Genomic DNA, 23459 nt, shown 5'->3' with positions numbered 1-23459 from the left:
TTACCTAAGAATTTAATTTCTCCATTCAGATGTACAATTAATATTATTTTCAATATTTATAATTGTTTTTCACTGTCTTCCGAGTAGTTGTCACAACTTTCTTTTCTTTTTTTTTTTTTTTTTTTTTTCTAAATTTTCTTCCAATATTATAACCTGTCCATTTTATTTTGCAAATATATTGTTTTTGACACCACTGTTCTAGATTTTCTTTAATTACATGACGGCAAGTAATCACAAATTATAAAGTGCCACACTTGCAATATTATCGTGCCACCGAGTTCTTCTTTGCTATCCTTTTCATCCAATATACTCCACAATCCACATCACAAAACCAAAAATAGCCAATTAATTATATTAAATTATCATTAATAAATATTTTTATTATAATTAATAGGAATTTCTAATTTTATCCTCAAAGATAAAGGATGTCCACAAAGAAAGTGAAGATCTTGTCAAAACGCGTAAAAGGTTTATACGGGCAATACGGCCATATACAATAGAAGAGGCAAGGTCATTTTGGTAAAAAGACCTGATTTTAAGTAAAAAGGGTTTGACCCGCAAGATCTTAGTGGTCCTTTTGTATGACATCTATGATCTACTAATAATATTCTATACCATGAATCCATCCAAAATCTATATCCTATTTTCAACACTATTACTCTTTGATTAGAGTCTAAGATGTCCATTTATACCACTAGGATGAATTATCTTACAATGGCATCAAGTTAATCATTACTTTGTCATGGACGTATTATGGGCATGTATGGTCCACTCAAGTGTGTAATTAAAATTGTTCGAGATAAATTATGATTGTCTGTTTTTAGAGTTTTAAAGTATATATCTCTAAAATATTTTGTATACTTTTTTGAGAAATTTTGATTATTAAAATTAATAAAAGTTATAAAGTTTTAAGTAAATAAATATTAGAATTACAAGTATGTATTTTTATTTATTAATCTTATATATTTATTGCTCATCAAAGTATTTATTAAAAAAAATTCAAGTTTTTTTTTTTGGTGAATCACTTATTTGACAAATGGATATCGATAAGCATAAAGAAGAAAAAAAGACTTGAAACCAAATTGTACCTAAAAATCAACTTAAACTCGTGTCAAACTCCCGCGTACATATTAGGGATAGAGAATACTAAAATAATAAGAGACACATATCACTATTTTCAAAATGGAAGATATATTAAGAAACTAGAATATGTAGTTTAATACCAAGATTAAATCATACTTAATATTTCATGAGATGAGGTGTATATTAGATATTATCCTCATATCAGGTGTCATGAACATGTAGATTTATTAAGACATGAGTAAGTTTTGTATGTGGCTAGCCACAGGGTGTGGCCACATTGATTTATAAGAATAATCTTTATTTTTTATATATTTTCTTTTTTTGAAACAAGAATAATCTTTATTTATATATATGAGTAACCCTATTTATTCAAAAGAGTAACCTCATTTAATCCATTAAAGTAACTCCAATTCATTATATGAGTAATATCAGCTAATTTTTTTTTAAAAAAAAAGTAACCCCATTTGTTCATTTGAGTAACCCCTATTTTTTTTGTTTTAAAAATTGAAAGAATGATTTCACTTATATAAGAGAGTAGCCCCTTTTTTTCATTTAAGTGACCCACATACGTCAAGATAACCCCATTTGCTCATCACCGTAATCCTCTATTACTTATTTAATTGCCTTATATGTGAAGTGATCATACCATGTGGCTAATCACATATAAAAATTTGTGTGACGTCTCCCCTTTAGAGAGGAAAATGTATTGCATGTATAATATTACGTAAAAAGGTGACTACTTTAGTTATAGAAATTAATCAAAGCAATGCTCCTTTGAGTATGCAAGTAGTTTCTAAAAAAGTAACAATGGTAAGTTTGTATGATTAGAATTCCCACTTTAACATCTCTAAATCTGTGGATAAAGCCACAGGGTCAACGACTGGTGAAATCCTAACCCTTAAAACCTAGTGTTGAAGTCTTAATTAGTTATACTTCGTACTTTGTATACAATTTCTGTAATAAATATTCAAACATATTATCTAATTGATAATAAAAAGTCATCTACTCATCTAAATCCCAAACCCACATTTTACTATACTTACATCATTCACCATCTTTATACACTATTTTAGCCCCCAACTTTTCAAGATCATCATCACATACACCCAAAAAAATAAAAAAAAATAAAAAAATAATCACTCTAAGTCTCTTAACACTTCTATAAGATTAATATATGAATATTCCTCAATAATTTATACACTAATCCTTTCCTTATCAAAATTTTTTTTTAAAAAAAACCATATAATATAATAATAATATGATCTTGGCTATTATTGTCTTGGCTTTGTCTGTCCTCTAGTGTATTGCCTCCTTCATCCCCTTTTCTTTTGGATTTGCATTTTTATGCTCCCCAAATTTTCTCTCTCCTCTCTTTCCATTAATGGCGGACCACTTCTTACTCTCTCTCTCTTCTTTATAGCTCTTCAATTCCGCCATTGTTACTCTCTCTCTTCTCCTCCGATCGACAATTGCTTTTCTTTCAGGTATTCACTTTTTCCATTTTTGTTGCTCACTGTTGTCACTCACTTACTCTATTTTACTGCAATTTGGGGAAAAAATTGAAAATGTAGTTGTTGTAGAATGTGATTTGTGGAATCTAGTGTCCACTATCCCACTTGTTTTAGTGTGTTTCTTTGGTTAAATTGCTTAATTTATTTGTATTTTGTTTGTAAGCTGAATTTGATTTTAGTGGAATTTTGGGTAGTTCGTCGATTTTATTGTTTGTGTTCATGTAATTTTATGTATGTTGTTCAATTTTTAGTGAATTACTTAATTGGTGTTGAGTGTTAATTCAAATGTTGAGTTTTTTGTTGATAAGGTGTCGAATTTTTGAGCTAAATTTGTATAATGTACGAGTGTACGACTTCTAATTTAATGTGATTGATGGGTTTTTGCGAAATTATTCGATTTGATTTTCGTCGTCTTTTCGGTATTTAATTTTGTCATTGTTTGTCAATTCAATCAGCAAGATGACTTTGAAATGGTTTCTTTCTTGTTAAACAGAAAGAAAGGGAGAGATTTGGATGGTTTAAATTGTATTGTTTATTTTAGGGACTAGGTCAAAGCAAATTTTATGTTGTGGAATTTGGAATATTGTTTCTTGGTCATAAATTCTTAATTCAAGGTCATTTTCCGTAATGTTCAGCACTTCTTGGAATTTATTAATGCTCCCTTTTTTTGTTGATAAGCCTTGGAAGTTGTTGATATCCTGTTTCTAATATGATGTGCAGAATTTTGGATGTATTACACATAATCGTTCGCCCATAAGTTGTTAAAATTGGAATTGTAAACTAGAAGATGGAGCAGTATGATGTACTAGAGCAAATCGGAAAGGGTTCTTTCGGTTCTGCTCTTCTTGTGAGACATAAGCACGAAAGGAAGAAGTAAGAATTCCTTCTTATGTTCCTGCCTTTATGCTGTATTTGTCCAATTATAATAATTTGTGCTGTGAAACTCCTCTGTTGCTGGCTTTGATTGTTTTTACCTTTGATCATTATTGCAGGTATGTGTTGAAAAAGATCCGTCTAGCTCGCCAAACAGAAAGAACTAAAAGATCTGCTCATCAGGAGGTTTGTATAAATATCTTATGCTGATCTCTTGGATTGCTCATTTACAGCTGTAGTTTCATCAAATCTCAAATTAGGGCATTGCTTCTTCAATTGTGATCTGAACCAAGCTGAAAATGTTGTTAGCCTGTGGTCTTTGGATTTTAGATGTAGTAGACTAGTAGCAACTTCAGTTACACAGTATGTATATTCTTCTAACAGTCAATTTTGACTCTCTTAGATGGAGCTCATCCGTAAGATACGACATCCATTCATTGTGGAGTACAAAGATTCCTGGGTTGAGAAGGTGAGCCGAAAAAATATATAACGTATGTATTAATTAATGTTTATCTGGTTAGCATGTAGCATGCCTTCTTTTCATATTTTAACATGTATTAGAATTAGAGAAGTTGAAGCTATTGAGGAAATTGATAATTGATGTGTTATGCTTTGAATAACCAGTAATACACCAGCTATTGCTATTGGAGCTACCAAACTTCTGTCATTCTAATTTTGTAGTGTCCTAGATTTGCTTGAAATTTTATGCCCACCCATGAATATAATGTATTTCCTCAGTTTAATGTCAGAAAGGCACAAAAGTACTTGTTACTCGTAGGATCATGAGTAATTTTTAGGTTCGTAGGATGAAATTGTTGAATGTTTGAATTTTCAATTTATGAGGAAACTAGTGATTTACTCTAGAATATGTTGTCTTTGCTTTGTCCCATATTATTTTTAATTTTTCTCAGAAGATTTTGTATGATATACATTATAAGTATACAACTACACACTGATAAAAATTGATCTAAAAGCTGTCCTCCATTTTCTAAAATTGATGATGTTGGCAAATTATTACCAGGGTTGCTATGTATGCATAATCATCGGATATTGTGAAGCTGGTGACATGTAAGTTTCATGGATGACAAGAGTAAATTTCTAACAGCGGGTTGTTTTTCTATGTGTTTGCTTTAACCTGCTGCTAACTTTTTCTTTTATTGTTTTATTTTTTTTTTATTTTTTTTTCAGGCAAGGAGCTGTGAAGCGTGCTAATGGGGTTCATTTTTCAGAAGAGGTTTCCGTTTTCTCTGTTACTAGAATAATTTTCTTCTATTCCCATATGTGGCAGCTAACTGCATTCTGTAGCCTTGTCACTTAAATTTATTGTTTTGACTGCTTGTAGAATCTCTGTAAATGGCTTGTTCAACTGCTTATGGCTCTTGACTATTTGCATAGGAACCATATTCTTCATCGTGATGTGAAGGTCAGTACTTTTATAACTGTGTCAGAACTCATAATCTCACCCCGGCCCCCCATTCTCCCCTTGTTTTTTTAAAAAGTATTCTAGTGCTGAACTCCTATTTATGACTACTACAGTGTTCAAATATATTCTTGACAAAGGAGCGAAACATACGTCTTGGTAAGATGATCGGTTTGGTATTCCTTCTCCCTTCTTCATTCTTCTCACAAGTCACAATGTTTTTCATTTTCTAATAGCTATGGATAAATAGTCTCAATTTTATCATACAGGTGATTTTGGACTTGCAAAAATGCTGACTTCGGATGATCTTGCATCCTCTGTAAGTTCTGGCTCATGCTATTTATTTTTTCTCCGGTGTTGTATGAAATCTAATGTCCAAAACATTTGTCACTCAGGTTGTTGGCACTCCCAGCTACATGTGTCCTGAACTTCTTGCGGACATACCTTATGGTTCTAAATCAGACATTTGGTCATTGGGTTAGGCATCTATGATATTGACAGGCTTCACTGCTTCAGTTCACAATTATCTTTAAAAGCTTCCTGAATCAGGCTAAATCCATTTTTCTTTCTTAATATTCAGGCTGTTGTATATATGAAATGGCTGCCCTCAAGCCTGCTTTTAAAGCATTTGTAAGTAGTCGTTGGTGTTTCTGATTATACTTTAGACTTAACTCTTATATATTGTGCTAGTAAATCGTATTTATATCCACTGTTTACCGGAAAATTAACCAAAAAGGTTATTTTTTAAAAAATAATATAAAAACCCCTTCACTTTCTTCTATTACTTTTTTTCTGGCCAAAAGAATTTTCAGAGATAGTTTCTTATTGACATTCTGGAATTAGCATATGACATTGTTGATTTGTGGGCTGTCTGATGCTTTGTATCTCAAAACTAATTTGTGGGCCATCTAATCAGTGATGACTGTACTGTACACCTTCTATACAGTACTTTAATTCATGATGTATATGTTTTTAGTGGCTCTATGATATCTACTATTATCATCCTAATAGATAATCTGAAACATATGCATAATTTCTTCTTTCAATCTACTTATATGGAAATAGTATACGGATTATGGAAGTAGTTGATAATTTGATCTCTTCTATTAAGCCTCTTGTACTCTGTCTTTGCTTGTTGAAGGAATTGACACATGAATAATTAATTTTTTCTTGTTGTTGTATCCTACTGGAACAGGACATGCAAGCATTGATCAGTAAAATTAGCAGGTCAACTGTGGCTCCTCTCCCAGCCAAATATTCTGGAGCATTGTAAGTTCTCTACTAATTATAGTCTTCAAATGATTTGGGCTTTATAAGTTTTAAATTACAAGCTAATATATAATTCTGAGCCCCCTCTTACAAATCCTACTCTTGCAACCACCAAATTAGACACCATTCTACCTCCAAGCACTGAATTAGGAAAGGATCAGTGACATCAGCCAACAAAAATAAGTGTTTCTTGATATGTTGGCATAAGCTTATAGCTTCAGCTTTTACTGTAAACATATTCAGATCTTTGGGGATTCCTGTCCCTGTACTCCTGTGTGAACTGAAAATGTTAATGCTTGGATGTGCAGGCTCTCTTCTACTGCATGCAAGTGCTTCTCATGTTGTATGCATATTGATAAGCAGATGACATGCCTAACCTAATCATTTTGCGCATTTCTTTTTGCAGTCGAGGTCTTATCAAAAGCTTGTTACGGAAGAACCCAGAACTTAGGCCCAGTGTAAGTATATTATTTATAGTTAAGCTTTGCTGTTATGGCTGCAAGATTAAATATGCATAGTGCTATGGTACTATCAATTCATAATATCTGAAAATTTTTGCTCTGGTCCCTTTAGAAATTCAGCACAGTGCATCTTAGTTCTGTAACTGTACAATGCATTGATTTTTTACCTCTGAATTATTGTCACATGTATCATGTTTGGCTACTTAAACTGATATTCCTCAGTTGCTCACAGCAAAATTACTTTGGAAACTCGAGTACATGTACTGTAGATTATCTGTATGAACCTTGAAACTAATTTAAGTTACAACGAGCTTTTATGCACTGATCTGATGGTATGCAGTATAGTGTCTAATGCCCTTGTCCTTCAATAAATTAACAGTAAAATATTTGAGGATCGTGGAGGTATACTCTATACTAATTGGAAGTACTTCTTATGTGGGGACAACTGCCAAATACTGTGTGCTGCAAATACAAAATTTAATGTGTGTCCATGTTATTACTTGTCTACTAGGATTTATTGACTAATATCTGCAGATAATTGTTTCTTCTAACAGGCTGCTGAGTTGCTCAGGCACCCCCATCTTCAACCTTATGTTGAAAAGATTCATCTCCAGACTAGGAATCCTAGATGTGATGCTGTAGATGATAACTGGGATGATACTGATTCTAATTGTATAGATAAAGCAACATTACCAGAAGCAGAAGATGAAAGGACTGCGGATCCCAGTATATCAGAAGCTGAGCTAGATTCCTTTTACACTGATGACAGAATAAAGCCTACCTTGTCTGATCTGGAACGAAGGTTGGCTAAATTAAAGGCTCAAGATCCCTTTAGAAGAGCTGCTGCTATCGAACCAGTTCCTTCAAAAGTTTCAGATGTTGCAAGAAATCCTAAATTGTCACGAGCAAAAACATTTGGTACTAATAAAAGACGACCAGAGCAGTCAAGACATCAACAATCGGTAAGTTTTGATGTTCACACCTCATTTTATGTAGATTTGGTATGGAGTAAAATGTTAAAATGGATCTGATTGATGGAATATCATTTCCATTACCCGAATGCAATTGAACGATTTATTGCATTTTTACTTCTAACATGTTTACTGACATTATAGCCAATTGTACTACTACTATACTGGCTTTTTGCAGAGTGTTTGGGCAAGCATTATTGTTTTTATTTAGTGTGGAGCATTGCTAAATTTTCTAGCTTAAAGACTGGTTTTTTCTGATACCTGCAGCCTCCTTCACGCACTCCTGTGAAACGATCTGTTTCTGCAAACCGCACCCGAAGAGCATCTATGCCATTAGCTACTAGAGCTGCAGTTTATGAATCACCTTGTAGACCTACTGTAGACATCCTAAAGAGAATCAAATCTCCAGATATTTCTGTCAACTCACCTCGAATTGATAAGATAGCTGAATTCCCATTAGCGTCGTATGAGGAGTCATTCTTCCTAAACCAAAGGAGTTCAATGGTCTCCAGACAGGGTTCGTCATCCCCAGTCTATGGTGGTTGTTCCACTAAGGACAAATTCTCAGTTAAATTTTGTGATATAGGAATGTCCAAGAAGAACTTCGACGGAATGTGGGAGAGTATTCGGGACAACAAGGTACATGGAGAAGGGAAGGATAATGCTAATTCTTCAGATCAAAATGCTACAGCTGGCGCTTCAAGCCATGCTTCATCAGATATGCGACGCAATCGATTTGACACATCCTCTTATCAACAGCGGGCGGATGCATTAGAAGGGTTGCTAGAATTCAGCGCAAAGTTGTTGCAACAGGAGAGGTTTGATGAACTTGGTGTTCTATTGAAACCATTTGGACTAGAAAAGGTTTCTCCGAGGGAAACTGCTATCTGGTTGTCCAAGAGCTTCAAAGAGACCTCACCGAAGGAGGAAAGTTAGTTAACCATTCAATTGAGGAAGTTTAGTTTATTTAGTTTGTCAATATTGGTTTCATCTGTTCCCGGGCAATGGAAGTGCTCTAATGAGGGCCTGCTGCTGCTGATACCACTTGTTGACAAGTTTTAAGCATATGCATCTGTTAATAATTTTGACCTCTCCAGCTTTTAGAAATGACCAGTATTTGCAGAGGATATGGGATCGGATCACTGATCTAAATAATCCTGTGAGAAATACACATTTAACGCGTTCTTTTTCCAGCTGAATGCTGGATCTACCTTTGTAACCATCATCGTGACAAACATGATAATTCTTTCATATATACATAATTCTTTTTGTTTGACCGTGTGTAATGAGTATCTAATTTATCTCAAATTGTAAATTGCAGCAACTTTACTTCCCCCTTGGACTTTCTCAAGTACATATGCACTATTGTTTTTTTGTTTTTTGGGGGGTTATATTGCTTTTGTAATCTAAAGAATGCTTCAAGAGTTCAAGGCCTTCAACTCAAGTGATACTCCGGATACAGCAGCATTCCATCTTCTCCCGTCCTTCGGAAGTGCTTGTACGTGCATGTATATGTATTCATTAGGTGCTTAATTTGTTTTCCTTGGAGAGATCTGAACCTCTGGAAAGCTCAGCTCCTTTTGTTACTTTTCTTCATCAATTAATAATATTCCTCCTCCCCTCTATTTTATGTGCTTAATTTGTTAATTTTCTCTTATTATTTCCACATCTCAGCGTTTGTGATCGAAAAACATCATAAATGGCATAAGAGAAGTCGGTCCATAGCATCATCACACCTCACAATTGTACTTTCAGATTAGTTAGAAGAGAGATTCACCACTTTGGAAAGCTTAGCTTGATTTTAATGGCGAGATGCCTTCAGATTTTGGTTCAACCCAAGCACATTCATAAAATGGTTTTCCGTATTCATTAGGAGCATTACGAATTTTTGGTCAAGCTCATTGACATTCAACCTGCTCCGAAATGCTCATTCCTCTTCTAGACTATCCAACGAAGCGCCAATATAATTTGTAGCATTGTGAAAGTTATTGTCTATACTCTCTGATCAATGGATAAATTGTGAAATTGTGCTACCTAAAGCAACATATGCTAGAAAATCCTGTACGTACAATCGATCTTTTCATGGTATTGATCATTGGTGTTTTCAGCCTATGGAGATACAGGAGAAAAGATAGTTCCTGTAAAAGAAAGAAGAGTACTGCGATCAATTGTCAATGCTTGGGTTGAACTTCAGCAGGTCGAGTTTGATCCATTTACAGGTCAGTTTTATATTCAAGACCCAATTGTATGTCTAATTCTAATCCTTGCACGATTGTGAGCTCACACATACAAAAATTTGCAATAACATAGAACCAGTGTAACTGAGAACATGTTATGAACCCCCGTTCTGCAAACCTAAGCCGTGATTTTTAAGTGATTAAACCGAATTCTTTTGCTAATTAATTCTTTTCGCTCTCAGACATACCCAATACGCTAGTCCTGTAAATGTACCACGAATCGTGTCATACTGTGTACCAAAAAATAGAATACTTTCCATGACAAGTCGTGATCTTACTCCGTAACTTCTTAAGTAATAACTCCCACACTCTAAAAAGAAGAAATAATAATAATTAATGACTAAATAAATGAACTAAAAGAAAAACAAAAGAAATCTAAATCCAAAAACACAACAATGTCTGCGTTCACTTTGGAAAGTTGGGGCAGGTACCGTTTACCGTTGTTTACACTCGTCATTTCGCTGACTTCTGCCCAGCTTTCATGTCAATTCAACATTTCAACATAATATATAACAGAAGTTCACAAGAAATCCTTCAAAGAAGCAATTTTCAAAATAGAGTAGCTGCTTATATCTAAAAGTTAACTAAATTTTGTCAACGAAAGACAAAAAACTTTCATAAAAAAGTTAAGGATATTAGAAAAACAAATGTAGCATACAAGTCATAATATAAACATCAAACTAAAAAATTGAATGTGTTTGAAAAATTCTTCAAACTACTAGAAGCACCTGCATCATCTTCTTCAAAATTTTCAAAGTAAACACGGACGAAGAAAGGGAGGGGTTAGGAACTGAGAAAAGAAAAAACAAAACTCCTACAGTCCTACAACTATGATTCTAATAAGCTTTTTACACAACCTGCCATGAAGAAAAATATTCTATATATAGCATAATCTTGTTCCTTAGCTCTAAGCCTCTCAGCTGTCCTATAAATTTCACCTGCAACTTTGGTAACAAATCGACTGTATCTAACTTGTATTCTCTCATTTACATAATAATCAAACAATAATCAATGGCTTCCTCCAGTCTAATAGCATTTGCAGCTCTACTTCTAATCTCTCTCGCAACCACTGCTTTCGGAGATTCAGGTAAACAACTCTCCTTACAGTAGACTCTATCCCGATTTATCTAATCTACAAACTCAGCACACAATATTTAAGTTGCTGTCATGTTTTCTGATTTTTTTTTTTTTTTTTTATTATAACAGAAATTTGCAGTCAGGTAAGTTGCGGGAAAGGAACGTGCAAATCAAAACCAGACTATATACCACATGGTTTCACTTGTGAATGTGATTCAGGTTGGAGAAGAACACGTCTATCAGACAATGAGGAACAATATCTCCAATTTCTTCCATGTATAATACCAAATTGTAAGTTTTACTTCTTTAAAAGGGTTCATCTTCCACGGTCCTTGGCTTTCTATGGTAGTGAGTACCTCACAGAAAAAACCCTCATACTAAAAGAAAAGACAGGTATATATATAGAGGCAGAGAAAAGGAAGTAGTGCTCTACCTCCAAATCACAAAGCTTTTTCCTTGTTTTTTCACACCAATCAAGAAAGATGGGAAGGAATCAATATAAGTAGTTTTTACTGGAAAATCATTAAAATCATGGAGTAAAACCTGATACTTAGAGCAAGAAGTTCGAAATATATCAAAATGGAAAGAAGCACAATCATTTTAAAACAAGGAAAATTAGGGAAACACCAAAACCAAATGCATCCAGCAACATATCGAAAGCAGTTATTTATTTCAAGGTCTGCAGGAACCAGTTGTTACCTCGTTACAAATTTGATATGAAAACTTGTCTTGGTTTCATAGGGTTTTTAAGAGTAATACAACATAGGCAGATAGGCTATCAAAAATTCAAAATTAAGAAGCAACAATCTCAAGACAAGTGCATATATCAGAAAAGGCTACATAGTTCTTATTAAACATGCACAAATACTTATTGAAAGGCGACTCCTTTTCTTAATACCTATTCTTGGTTCTGTGTTTGTTATGATGAAACTGCTTGATTGCAAATTGTTGATCTTCCTAAATGGAAAAATGAAAATCTTAAACAGGTTCTATAAACTACTCCTGCATGCCAGCTGCTGCTCCATTGCCACCCATCCCCACAAAGCCATTTGACACCGCTATCTTTAATCGTAAGTATAAACAACACTCTATATATCCAATAAACTATTTGATTGATCAAAGTTTCTAAAGTGAGATTTTGATGTTCTAGCTTGCTATTGGGTCTACTGTGGCGAAGGGACATGCACAAACTCATCAGACTACAAGCATTCGTGTGAATGTCAACCAGGATCCTATAATCTCTTCAACGTGTCACACTTCCCATGTTACAGTGACTGTAAGAGCTTTACAGGAATGCATTTAACTAATTGCATGCTGTTAAAAGGAAATTCCTCAGTTTAGTATCTTTGATTGTTGGTTTTGTAGGTGCTTTCGGATCTGATTGCTCTAAGCTAGGAATCAATGTAACAAGTAATTCAAAGACATCTGTTACAGGTTCTAGTTCAAGTATCAATCAGATTTCAAGAAGTGAAAACCATGGTGAGTTGAATGTCAACCAATAAATAGGAAAATTTCCCTTCACTCCTGCATCTTTAAGTTATCATAAGTGCTGTTAATAGCTGAAATTGGCCAGTAAGTTTTGGCAAAGATAAATACTATCACCCTTTGTTCCTTATTACTGATTCACTTTATTAATGTTTCATAATGCTTGTCACTCTAGGGTACCATGTACACATGTAATACTCCATATTACATGTAAATTTTATTTAACAATATAATGCAGCATACTTGTCTGTTTTACATTCCCTACAAAAAACTTAACGAATGGAAGGAATAGAAGACTCAAAAAAATAATTCAATTGAATCACATAGTATGATATCCTAAGAATTACACGGTAATACAAATGATACAGAGAGAACTTCAATAACTTCAGGTAATAAAAAGGGGTCTTCCATGATAGGCTAACTAATAGAAAAAGTTTACAGCCTTTTTCAAATGTTGTTGCTTTAGTCCTAGAAACATGGATAAATTGTTAGTATTAATCCCCTTTTTTTTCTCATTTATGACAGGGATGCGATCCTGGAAGCTCAACTGGATTGTTATAACAGTGATATCTCTGGCTGTGATATTATGGCAATGATGTTTCTCAGCCACCGTCGATTATGATTTTTTTATTATGATACTCATATTCTTCCCCACAACCACCCCCTCCCCCAACACACACACACACACAACACATACATAGAATCAAAGAGAGAGTGGCAGCATATATGAGGTGATGCTTATACAATCTGTTACTGCTGCTACTTTCAGCAATTAACATTATTTGTGAAGTCCCAATTTGTACCACTATTGTTGCAGTTAATAAAGGTTTATGTACTGTTAGTCTACTTTCACTTTTAGTCCATTAGTATGGGTAAGTGGGTAACCTTATAATAATATTAGTATTGCCATTTTCAGAATGTTAAATTTTAACTTTCCCAACGATTATACTCCTTCCAAAAATGTATTTTGTGAATCTTTTGAGTAAATTCAGACCTTCCTAAAACCTACCATACACAGGATACATGGCAGTGGTAATTTTTTTGAGGGGTGGTTGTTGTTGACTAGTATGCTGGTAATGTCTAAAAAATTTCAATGCACTCAATCAAATGGGCTCCAGATTACATTCCTGGTGACTCTCTCAACCCTAAAACATATCCAATGTCAAAAAAAGAGCAACTTCTGGATGTTGACCTACCTATAAAATTTTCATGCTACTAAATTGGATACTGTTTATACATGCCATTTCAAGAAGTCAAGATAACAGACAGTAGATCGAACAAAACAATTTTTACATCATGTAAAACATTAAAAGGAAGTGGACAACCATCAACAGGAAAGCATGTTCAAGATCAAAACTGACAAGATTTAGAAATCAGAACTTCATGAATTTAAGAGTTGGAAATTTTATTGCACCAAAGCGTAATGTACACAATTCAAGAAGCTATCTCTGTATCTCAGCATTGATTCTCATCTACACTTCATAACACAACTAAATTAAATCACAACAATAATTAGATACAACAAGATGCAAAAATATCAAACCAGACCAAAGATCCCCATCTAACATTACAGGAAGTGAGAGAACATTTGTAGAGATGAAGAATAAGCAGTTATTGCTGGGAGAAGGAGACTATTCCATACCCGGAATCCATCAACCAATGGAGATCACTTGGTCTTCACAGTCACTCCAGTTTTCCCGGCAATGATGACCTCACTAGCCATACCAAGGAACAACCCATGTTCCACCACACCTTCCAAGGCTGAAATTTCCCTCCCTGCAGCTTCAGCATCCTTGATGGATGTTGGGAAGTATAAATCCACGATGTAATTTGAGTTGTCAGTCACATAAGGCTTGGCATCCCCATCCATTCTCAACTTTGCCTCACAACCCAACTCCTTAAAGATCTCCTGCAACCAAGAAAGTACAGGCAAAGATATAAACAGGCCTGCATAACAAATGCTTGTCTGAGGGAATTTACCAATGCTACTCTCCAATATAAACAAGGATAAGTCAAATTTAATTAAATTAACTTCAACTGCAAGTTGTCCACAACCACAGAAACGACTTAAGATGTGTATAACCTGGAATCTTTATTTCATGACATATACCCGTGTAGGATCCTTGACACTATGACATTAGACACTTAATTTTCGGCTAAAATCATAAATTTTATTCACAAATAGCCAAGTCAAGACAATGAGGACATAAACTCATGTCCAATATAAGTACCTAGGTCCAAGTAACATAGACTAAGCCTTTGGATCATCAACAAAACCTCTAAAGGTTTCTACTCATGCCGATAAAAAATCAACACTTATGCTAATGTACCCATGTATCAATAGAGCTAACTAAAAAAAAAACAATCAGAAGACCACCTCTAGAGCTCATGTCTAATTCGAGTCTACATTTATAATGATAGACTCATTTCTGTAGCCTGAAATGTAGCACATACAAATACACTCTTTATTCTACATCACTTGACCTTTGATGATCAAGTCCAAGCTCAATGGTAGAGCTCCCACCGCCCAACCAATAGATTCCATGAACTAAAGGCCACAATCTCATTGTTCCATGTACCAACAAACAATGCCATTAAATTGAGCATTATAGTACCCCCTTAATTTCCCTTATCTTACTCAAACATTAATTACCCGATTAATGTGTATTAACCACAAAAGCACACTAAAAATGCAATTTTGAACAAAATGTCACAACCACATGAGCTATATCTACAACAACATTAAATTAAATGATATATATATATAGCTACATTTTAAAACTCAGGCGAATACCAACTAATTTAATTGGTTAAAGTCAAGAGTATAGTACTACTCACTAGTACCCAACACCTAATATCGAATCTCATCTACATCACTGATAACACATAAACATAACAACAAAATTTTAAATGAGTAGTAAGAAACAAAACATGCCTGCAATCTCTTAAGATTATATTTCCAGCAAAACTGAACAACTTCAACAGGCATAGCAAGACGACTACCACCCAAACCATCAACAAGCTTAGTATCATCAACAACCACAATAAACTTATCACTAGCAGCCTCAACCATCTTCTCCCTCAACAACGCCCCACCTCGCCCTTTCACCAAATTAAGATCAGGGTCAACCTCGTCAGCCCCATCAATGGCGAGATCAATGCGAGGATGATCATCGAGGACCGAAAGCGGAATACCCAGAGACGCAGCCTGTTCTTGGGTGCGTTTCGAAGTCGGAATTCCAACAATGTTGGTGAGTTTACCGGAAGAGAGAAGTTCGCCGATTCGGGCGACGGCGAATGCGGCGGTGCTTCCGGTTCCGAGGCCGAGAACCATGCCGGATTTGATGGAATCGACGGCTTTTTCGGCGGCGAGTTTTTTGAGATCGTCTTGGGAAAGAGTGGGAGTTGGGGTGGGAGAAGAGAGGGATTTGATGGTGGTGGAGAAGAAGGGTTTGGAGGTTTGGTAATGGCGGAATTTGAGGTTGAGGAGTTTGGTGGAGGGGGAGATGGAGGTGGAAGGGAGGAGAGAGAAAGTGGCGGACGCCATTGGAGAGGTTTGAAGGAAGGTGGGAGTGAGTGAGGAATGAGAGGTGAGGTTTAGAGGAAAGTGGTGTTCCTCTAGTTGTTTATCTGATATTGAGATTATTTTTGAATGAATTTCACGAGATTTTTACTTTGGATTGGATCATATGATTATGGGGTGGGTGACAATGGAAAAAGGAGGGAATTTTGTTTGTTTGTTTTTTCAATCTCGTTCTTGGTGGGGAGATCACTTCACCCACCACTTAACATTCTAAAAATAGTAGGGAGAAAATACAAGTTCATAATTGTCAAAGTTTATATTACCTAGAAATAACAAAAGTTTGACTTGTTTTAGCCGGTCCGTTTAAAATTTGTATTATTTGTTTTACAATTTTTTCTTTTAATAAAGGATTAATACTGTTTTTTAATCCCAACTTTCACCAATTTATTTTTTATTAATCCCAACTTTGGATTATTCCTCAATAATCTCAACTTTAAGGCGGCATATCTTTCTTCATATCCAAACCGGTCAACAACCTTCTATTGTAGGTTGCTAGACACGTGTCGCCACGTGAGTGGTCCAATTTCTTTTTTTTTTTTCTACTGAACCAATTTTTTTAAAAAAAAGAAAAAAACAAAAAAAAAATTCTTTTTATTTTTTTCATTATATTTTTAATAAAAAAAATAATTATTTTATTTTATTTCCCCCATCACCTTTAACAGGCCCTCCCCCTCCCCCTCCACCTCCATTAATGGCAGCTACCATCCCCTCCATTTCCAGCAGTCCCCCCATCCCCTCCATTTCCAGCAACCCTCCTTTCCCTCCGTTTCCGGCCGTCCTTCCACTTCCCCTTGAAACCCCTACCCGAAACCCACCTGAAATCCCCTTTCCTCTTCCCTTCCCTTTCTCCTCCATGACTACCGACCACCCAATCGAACACCCAAACCCCTCGAATTCCAGAAAAAACCCACCCACCTTATCGATAAACCGCCAAAAAAAAAACCCACCCAAACTGTCTCAAGAGCACGGCGCACCGTTTGGGTATTCAAATTGGAGCACAATTCGAAGTTGTTGCTTCGATTGGAGGCCGAAATTGTTGTATTTAACTGCCAAATTGATATAATTGATGGTGGATTGGAGCAATTTGGTGGCGGGATAGGTGATATTGTTGTGCGAAGTTATGATGGTTGGCGCTTCTTGTGGTGGTGACTTGGGCGCAATTGCTGTGTTGCTGGGGTGCCGGTGGTTTTGGGCGGCTGTAGGTTGATATGGGGCTGTGGTTGGTGAGTTTGGGGAGCAGGGGAAGCGAGCGGGGGTTGCAAGTTGTGGGCTGATTTGGGTCGGAGAAGACGGCTGGGGGTTTATACGATGGGGGAAGCAGTTTATTTTTAGATTTCAAGGTGTTTAGTGATGGTGGTTTGATGGTTTAGGGGGAAGGGAGTCGCCGGAGTGGGGAGGAGGGGATTAGGGTGCGGCAGGGGTGGCGGGATGAAGACAGGGTCGTGGGTGGTGGTAGGTTGGGTGGCTAGTATTGGAGCTGATTTGAATTGCTGATTGTAGGTGGCGAATCGACATTGAGGTGGAGATGCATGGGTGCCGCGGCTGACGAATTAGGCTGGTGGTGATGGTGGTTGTTTGGTGTTTGCAGGTTGTGCGGTTGTTTGGGTTGAGCTGCTGGTGTTTGTTGTTGTTATTTGTGGTTGTAGCGTGTGTGGAATGGAGCGGCTGATTGGCGGGAAGAAAGGTGTGAGTTTTCAGGTGGACGGTGGGGTGGGCTTCCGATGGACGGTGTGGCAGGGGTGGCCAGGGAAGGGAAGGGGGTTTTTTTGAAAAAAAATTAATTTTCAAGGTTTCTGAATTTTTTTTTATTCTATTGCTTTTTTTACTTAATTTTCATTAACTTGTGACACTTGTCACTTTTTAAATAAAAAAAAAATAACCCATTCAACCGGTCACCGGTTTTTGGGATTGAAGAATGATAAGCCACCTTAAAGTTGGGATTATTGAGGAATAATCTAAAGTTGGGATTAATGAAAATAAATTGGTGAAAGTTGGGATTAAAAAACAGTATTAATCCTTTAATAAACCAACAAGTTGGTATATTATAGGGCATATAGGTCATTTTATTAATATAATTGGGGGCAAAATTGTAAATTTAATCCTTCTTCCTTTATTTCCTCTTCTCTCACCAATTACCACAATTGCGACAACTTTAGATTTCACCATTATTATTGAGATGTAGATGCCGCAGCGAAGGAGATGTCTCCCCTAGGGGTTAGTATTACCCTACTATACTTTACACACTCTATTATTATGGTATCTTTTTGTTCAGCTGCAAAGCAGCGTTGAGGACTTGAGGCCTTTCGTTTCGAGGAAGGAATGAGGTAGAGGACGACGAGTAGACGAATAGATCGGCAGGAAGACGAAGAGATGGTGGTAGTTGTGGTGGGTTTCATGTGGTTGTGGACTTGTGGTGGTTGTGATGGTGGGAGATGGGTTTGTTTTATTTTTAAAAAAGAAACACAAAAGAAGTTGTAAAAAAGCAGACTAATTAACAAAATTAGGCTAATGAACTGGCATTCACAAATCACAATTTTATTTATTTTTTTTTTTTTTTTTTGGTTGGTAAGGATCAAGATCCTACCGGGCCAGAACCTCTCACAAGTCACAGGTTCTCCCGACCCGGGTTAGCGGGCTAGACACTTTGGGAGTGGGGGGAAGAGTAAGGGAATCCCCACTCGGCTACTCCAAAGTGCCTCTAGTGGGGTTTGATCCCACAACCTCAAGGTTGATTGTGAGATGCAAACCTTACCACTAAACGCTTGGTAGTCACAAATCACAATTAGCTAATTAAGTAATATCATTATTGCTAATAATAATGTTATTATTAGATAAGATAGTAGAAATGAAAAGAAAAAAGGAAAAAAAAAATCGAAGAAAAGACTGGACGGTTGGATGTAGAGCTGGCAAACCCTGACCCGACACGAAAACCCGACCCGAAGTTAGTGAGAGAGACCCGAACCTGACCTGAACCGAACCCGAACAACCCGAATTCGACCCGATTTGACCCAAATTTCATATTTCGTAATAATATTAAGTTTTACACTATTTTTAATAGTTTCTAAGCATAACCCGAAATCTGACCCGAACCCGACCTGCTGACCCGAATTGCCACCCCTAGTTGGATGATGCATGGACTTGAGATCTAAAGTGGTAGGGACTTTTATGAAAAGTGTTGACTTATTTGTCCAAGCATTTCATGTGCAAGTAGTTCAGCAACTCAAGCCTTGTAGGAAAAGTGTAGAAGTGTGTTGAGCACTACAAAAAGGTGAAGCTCAACGTGAATGTAAGAGAGAGTGCATGCTAGCAAAATTTAGAAATCTAGCAAGAATGTGAGATGAGAGCTCATGATGAAAGTTAGCATAATGTAGAAAGCTAGCAAAATGTACTTTGCTAACTTTCATTTTGAGTAAGCTCATCTCGCACTCTTGCTAGCTTTCTTCATTTTGTTAGCTTTCTTCATCTTGCTAGCTTTCTTCATTTTGCTAGCACCCTCTCCTACATTTACATTGAGCTTCACCATTTTATAGTGCTCAACACACTTCACACTTCTACAAGGCTTGAGCTGCTCAAATACTTGCACATTAAATGCTTAGACAAACAAGTCAACACTTGTTCATAAAAGCCCCATGCTACATTGGACTTCAAGTCCATGCATCACCCAACCGTCCACTCTTTTCTTCTTTTTTTTTCCTTTTTCTCTATTGTCAAAAACCACCTTTTATAACACCTTTTTTTGTGAAAAAATACCTTATAAAAATTTTCTTGTGAAAACACACCTAAAACACTTTTGTTTTTGCGAAGTAACACCTTAACCTGATTTTCGGTGTTTGACTTAGTTTTTCGACGTTGACTTTGCACGTGTGGGTCACGTGATCTCATAAAACCACCTTCCTTTATATTTTTCCCCCTTTCCCTCACCAACACCACCTCACCCCCACCACCAATTCACTACCACCCTCACCAACACCATCTCACCCAACAAATCTACTCCCATGAAAATTCCACCCCCATTAATTCACCCCCATCCACCCAAAAACCCCACCCCACCTCTTCACCCCCTTCCTCCATTGAAGCCCAATATTGCAAGCACATACATAAAAAAATAAAAAATAAATAAAATTGAATCAAAGACCACATTGGTGGACATCCTAAACACATTGGCCCCTCGAAATTACTGCTAACTCCATCCTAAACACATTGGTGGGCATAAATCAGTCCCAAAATAGTAACCCTAATTTTCCATTACAAACCCTAATTTATGAAAATTTGAAAACCTAACAAAATTAACAAGCAATTCATTAATTAAAACAACTTACTGGCCTTGAAATTAGGTTAATTGCAGCAATTTGAGCTCAACAATGAAGTTCCCTTCTTCAATGGAGAGTAATTGAGGCTTGGTTGGAAGAAGAAAGGAGAGAGAAAGTTGAATTGGAGAAAGGGGGTTCAATTGGAAGGAAAAAAAGAGGGGGAAAATTAAGAAAGGGGGGATTTGCCGGAACACGTGCATGTCAATGCCTGAAAACCGAGTCAAACACCGGAAACCAGGGTCAAGTGTTACTTCGCAAAAAAAAAAAAAAAAAAGTGTTATAAAAGGTGGTTTCTTACAATTTTTCCTTGTCCTTTTCATTTCTACTTTCTTACAATAATAAAATTATTACTCCCTCCGCCCAATATATAGTTCATGTTTGTGTTTTTTCACGGTTTTAAGAAATAGGAGGAAAAGGTGAATGAAGTACATAAAAAAAAGTTGAAAAGTAGAAGTTAGAGAGGAAATAGTGAATGAAGTACATAAAAAAAAAAAAAAATTGAAAAGTTAAATCATAGACAAAGGTTAGAGAGAGAAAGTGGAAAAAAGTACAAAGCAAATGGAAAATTTAAGGGTAATTTAGGAAGTACAATGAATAAAGTTAAAAGAATGAGGGTATAATGATCTTTACCTATTATCCAAAAATAAAAACAGAAACAACATTTTGGGTCTTTAAAATAGGAAACAGGAACTATAATATTGGACGGAGGGAGTATTAACAATAACAATATTGCTTAGCTAAATGTGATTTGGAGAGAATAACAACACTTGGTACATCATTTAAAACACAAAAATAAATTATGTTCCGAATTCATTTGCTAATCACTATTTTAAGCATTTACAAGTAAAGTATTTGCATTTACAGTGCTGCACGAGGAAGCTTAGTTCACAATTAAATACAAATGTGTACACATCTTAAGCTTCATTGCCGAAGAAGTTCCAACGCCTTTACCAAAACTGTCCTAAAGTTGCTCATATCTAACCTCACATCTTGATTATCCATATAAATCTTCTTAAACTCGGGCCAACCTGCCTTCTTAGCTATTTCCGGGTCTGTAATTACTTGATGTTTAATCGGATATTGTTGAATGAGGCTACTTTCCTTTACACTAATCTCATACTCCAAATACTTGAGACTCATATTTTTAGCAGGACGTTCGTAAAAGATCTTCGACACCGACTGCAGTCCTATAGGAATTACCTGAATCAGGACAGCATTTTCAGGGAGATAAAGAATATTAGTTAGCCCTGCTCCATGAACACCAAGCATCACATCAGCAGAATTTACTATCTTGGAGAAGTTTTTAAGGCTCATTCGTGCATCAATAACCTCTACATCGTAGCCTAATCTTTGAGCTTCGGCTACTATTTTATCTTCATTTAATATGGTTCTAGTTTTCTTCCTTGAAATGATCAGTAACCTCGGCTTCCTGTCATCCTCTGCAGTTATCTGAATCGCTGTATCCCTCTGTAACGAATAAATTTTTCTTATGAACTGTGTGAAGTTCCTTAATGTCAGTCCATATGGTAATTTTTCAGGGTCAATACCAAAATCTTGGTGAGATTGAACACCAATAATTGCATTATTAAAACACCTGATCTCTTTGTCATGATTTAAGTCAATAATTTCATACTTAGACAGTGCCTTCAGTGTAACTTCGTGTCGTTCGTTCCAGTAATAATGCTTATCTTGTATCAGAAACTGAACTTCCCTGTTGAAATGCAGGGATGTAAGATAAAGGGGTATCAAGATATCACTCGTGTCGTGGAAGATGTTGCCTCCATATCCACCAGTCGAGAACACAATGGCCGGAACTGAATGATTTACAGTACATTTAGGCATTTCTTGTACTGATAATACTGGTTTAAGTAACAACTCTTTTACCTGTCCCATGACATGCTCATCCGTCTTTCGAGCATAAATTTTGATACCCCAAGTCCTATTTTCTTGCAACTCTATGTTTTCTAGTTGAGGTGAGCTGAAAAAGATGGAGGAAGAATTTCCATGGATTCTTATGTCCCCATTAAACTCGCAATAATCTGATTTTTCGCCTGAAAAATTACACATTGGTGCTAGGAATGGCTCGAAACTGTCGTGTGGAACGAGTTTAACTACAAAAAAATAAATTTTTAAAAAAAATTAAGAGGTGATCAATTGTAGTTAAGCACGAAGAATTTTAACCTCAAAATGGTAAGAAATTAGTGTATAGCACCAACCTGTATTCTTGTTGTTGGAATTAAGCCTCCTCAAATTGATTTCCCCTGAAAACAAGAAACAAAAATAGCTTGTAAGTTGTATTGAAACTGTCATTGTTGTAATCATAATCGACTAATCGTATGAACTTACGTAAACTAGATTTTTGAGCCCATACAACAAACATTTTTGTTAAAATGTTAAACAATGAAATGCATATTAAATTCCTAACAAGTGAAACAACCAATTAACAAAAACAATGCAAGCTTATCAAGTACTTGTATTACAGGAGTTCATTAAAAATATGCTAGCTAACACGTTCGATGTTTAAGATCGAGTCATCAAACGAGCAATAGGAGAAGCTCATATATACATACAAGTTCATACAAAAACAAGGCAGAGAATGAAAACTTACAAATAGGTAGAGGATCCATGTAAGACTTGAGAACTGTACAAAGGCTGACGGTGACAAGAACAAAGCTAAAAAGCACCCATAATCCAACTCTTTTCCTCTCCAACTTTACACAACATTTTGCCAATAATTTTTCCAACATTTTTATTTTTTGTATTTTTTGTTTCAAAAAATTGATTACAAAATAATTTTCTGAAGAAAAAAAATCACTATATAAAGTCAACCTTTAGCAGTGTAAGAAATGGTCATGCAGAAGGGTTGAATTCCCTGATTTAGGAGTATAATGGCTAGAAAATTTTCAAATTAATGACAAAAAAATGAATTAGTCACATTTGTAAATGTATCTATGTATATATACTAATAATTTTATAATAAGGTTGGTACGAATTATTAGTTTGGTGATCATATAATGCTCCCCACGATTTGGTGAAGGCTTGACTCTAGAATAAAACAAGAACCAAAAATTGTTTATTTCATTAGGTGCGATGCAGACATACAATATCTTTTGTGTTTGATTATAATCTGCTTAAATTTGGCTACCTTGGGTGTTACATATAATTTCATATTACATAAA

At 35.7% G+C, this 23459-nt stretch overlaps 4 protein-coding genes across 4 annotated transcripts; 2 read left to right on the top strand and 2 right to left on the bottom strand.

Annotated features, from left to right (window-relative positions):
• Window positions 1-1782: 1782 nt before the first annotated feature.
• On the top strand, window positions 1783-9213 carry LOC110737115 (serine/threonine-protein kinase Nek3-like). Its single transcript, XM_021917485.1, has 15 exons — window positions 1783-2567; window positions 3315-3467; window positions 3587-3653; window positions 3871-3936; window positions 4489-4535; window positions 4656-4701; window positions 4810-4890; window positions 5004-5046; window positions 5157-5206; window positions 5283-5364; window positions 5468-5517; window positions 6083-6156; window positions 6563-6614; window positions 7172-7579; window positions 7856-9213. Exons 2-15 carry the CDS (start codon window positions 3382-3384, stop codon window positions 8522-8524), a joined length of 1821 nt encoding a protein of 606 aa, XP_021773177.1. The 5' UTR covers window positions 1783-2567; window positions 3315-3381; the 3' UTR covers window positions 8525-9213.
• A 1222-nt stretch (window positions 9214-10435) lies between these two features.
• On the top strand, window positions 10436-13319 carry LOC110737114 (slit homolog 2 protein-like). The gene is made up of 6 exons (XM_021917484.1): window positions 10436-10912; window positions 11032-11193; window positions 11889-11972; window positions 12053-12178; window positions 12268-12381; window positions 12913-13319. The coding sequence occupies exons 1-6, from the start codon at window positions 10837-10839 to the stop codon at window positions 12981-12983; spliced, it is 633 nt and encodes a 210-aa protein (XP_021773176.1). The 5' UTR covers window positions 10436-10836; the 3' UTR covers window positions 12984-13319.
• A 448-nt stretch (window positions 13320-13767) lies between these two features.
• LOC110737112 (probable ribose-5-phosphate isomerase 3, chloroplastic) lies at window positions 13768-16153 on the bottom strand. Its single transcript, XM_021917482.1, has 2 exons — window positions 15323-16153; window positions 13768-14296 (listed from the first exon to the last, which is right to left on the bottom strand). Exons 1-2 carry the CDS (start codon window positions 15932-15934, stop codon window positions 14054-14056), a joined length of 855 nt encoding a protein of 284 aa, XP_021773174.1. The 5' UTR covers window positions 15935-16153; the 3' UTR covers window positions 13768-14053.
• A 4506-nt stretch (window positions 16154-20659) lies between these two features.
• On the bottom strand, window positions 20660-23180 carry LOC110737111. The gene is made up of 3 exons (XM_021917481.1): window positions 22889-23180; window positions 22497-22541; window positions 20660-22391 (listed from the first exon to the last, which is right to left on the bottom strand). The coding sequence occupies exons 1-3, from the start codon at window positions 23025-23027 to the stop codon at window positions 21202-21204; spliced, it is 1374 nt and encodes a 457-aa protein (XP_021773173.1). The 5' UTR covers window positions 23028-23180; the 3' UTR covers window positions 20660-21201.
• Window positions 23181-23459: the final 279 nt, after the last annotated feature.

The sequence above is a fragment of the Chenopodium quinoa genome, unplaced genomic scaffold (genome assembly GCF_001683475.1).
Source record: "Chenopodium quinoa cultivar QQ74 unplaced genomic scaffold, ASM168347v1, whole genome shotgun sequence".
Taxonomy (NCBI): Eukaryota; Viridiplantae; Streptophyta; class Magnoliopsida; order Caryophyllales; family Amaranthaceae; genus Chenopodium; species Chenopodium quinoa.
The sequence above is the reverse complement of the archived record's forward strand: the minus strand, read 5'-3'. Positions and strand labels throughout refer to the sequence as shown.

Coding starts and splice junctions, on each gene's coding strand:
- LOC110737115 (XM_021917485.1), top strand. CDS start 3,382: ATGGAGCAGTATGATGTACTAGAGCAAATCGGAAAGGGTTCTTTCGGT. Junction 3,654..3,870: donor AAAGATCTGCTCATCAGGAG/GTTTGTATAAAT, acceptor TGACTCTCTTAG/ATGGAGCTCATCCGTAAGAT. Junction 5,047..5,156: donor GGAGCGAAACATACGTCTTG/GTAAGATGATCG, acceptor TTTATCATACAG/GTGATTTTGGACTTGCAAAA.
- LOC110737114 (XM_021917484.1), top strand. CDS start 10,837: ATGGCTTCCTCCAGTCTAATAGCATTTGCAGCTCTACTTCTAATCTCT. Junction 12,179..12,267: donor CTTCCCATGTTACAGTGACT/GTAAGAGCTTTA, acceptor TTGGTTTTGTAG/GTGCTTTCGGATCTGATTGC. Junction 12,382..12,912: donor TTCAAGAAGTGAAAACCATG/GTGAGTTGAATG, acceptor CATTTATGACAG/GGATGCGATCCTGGAAGCTC.
- LOC110737112 (XM_021917482.1), bottom strand. CDS start 15,934: ATGGCGTCCGCCACTTTCTCTCTCCTCCCTTCCACCTCCATCTCCCCC. Junction 14,297..15,322: donor ATAATCTTAAGAGATTGCAG/GCATGTTTTGTT, acceptor TCTTGGTTGCAG/GAGATCTTTAAGGAGTTGGG.
- LOC110737111 (XM_021917481.1), bottom strand. CDS start 23,027: ATGTTGGAAAAATTATTGGCAAAATGTTGTGTAAAGTTGGAGAGGAAA. Junction 22,542..22,888: donor CATGGATCCTCTACCTATTT/GTAAGTTTTCAT, acceptor TCTTGTTTTCAG/GGGAAATCAATTTGAGGAGG. Junction 22,392..22,496: donor TTCCAACAACAAGAATACAG/GTTGGTGCTATA, acceptor ATTTTTTTGTAG/TTAAACTCGTTCCACACGAC.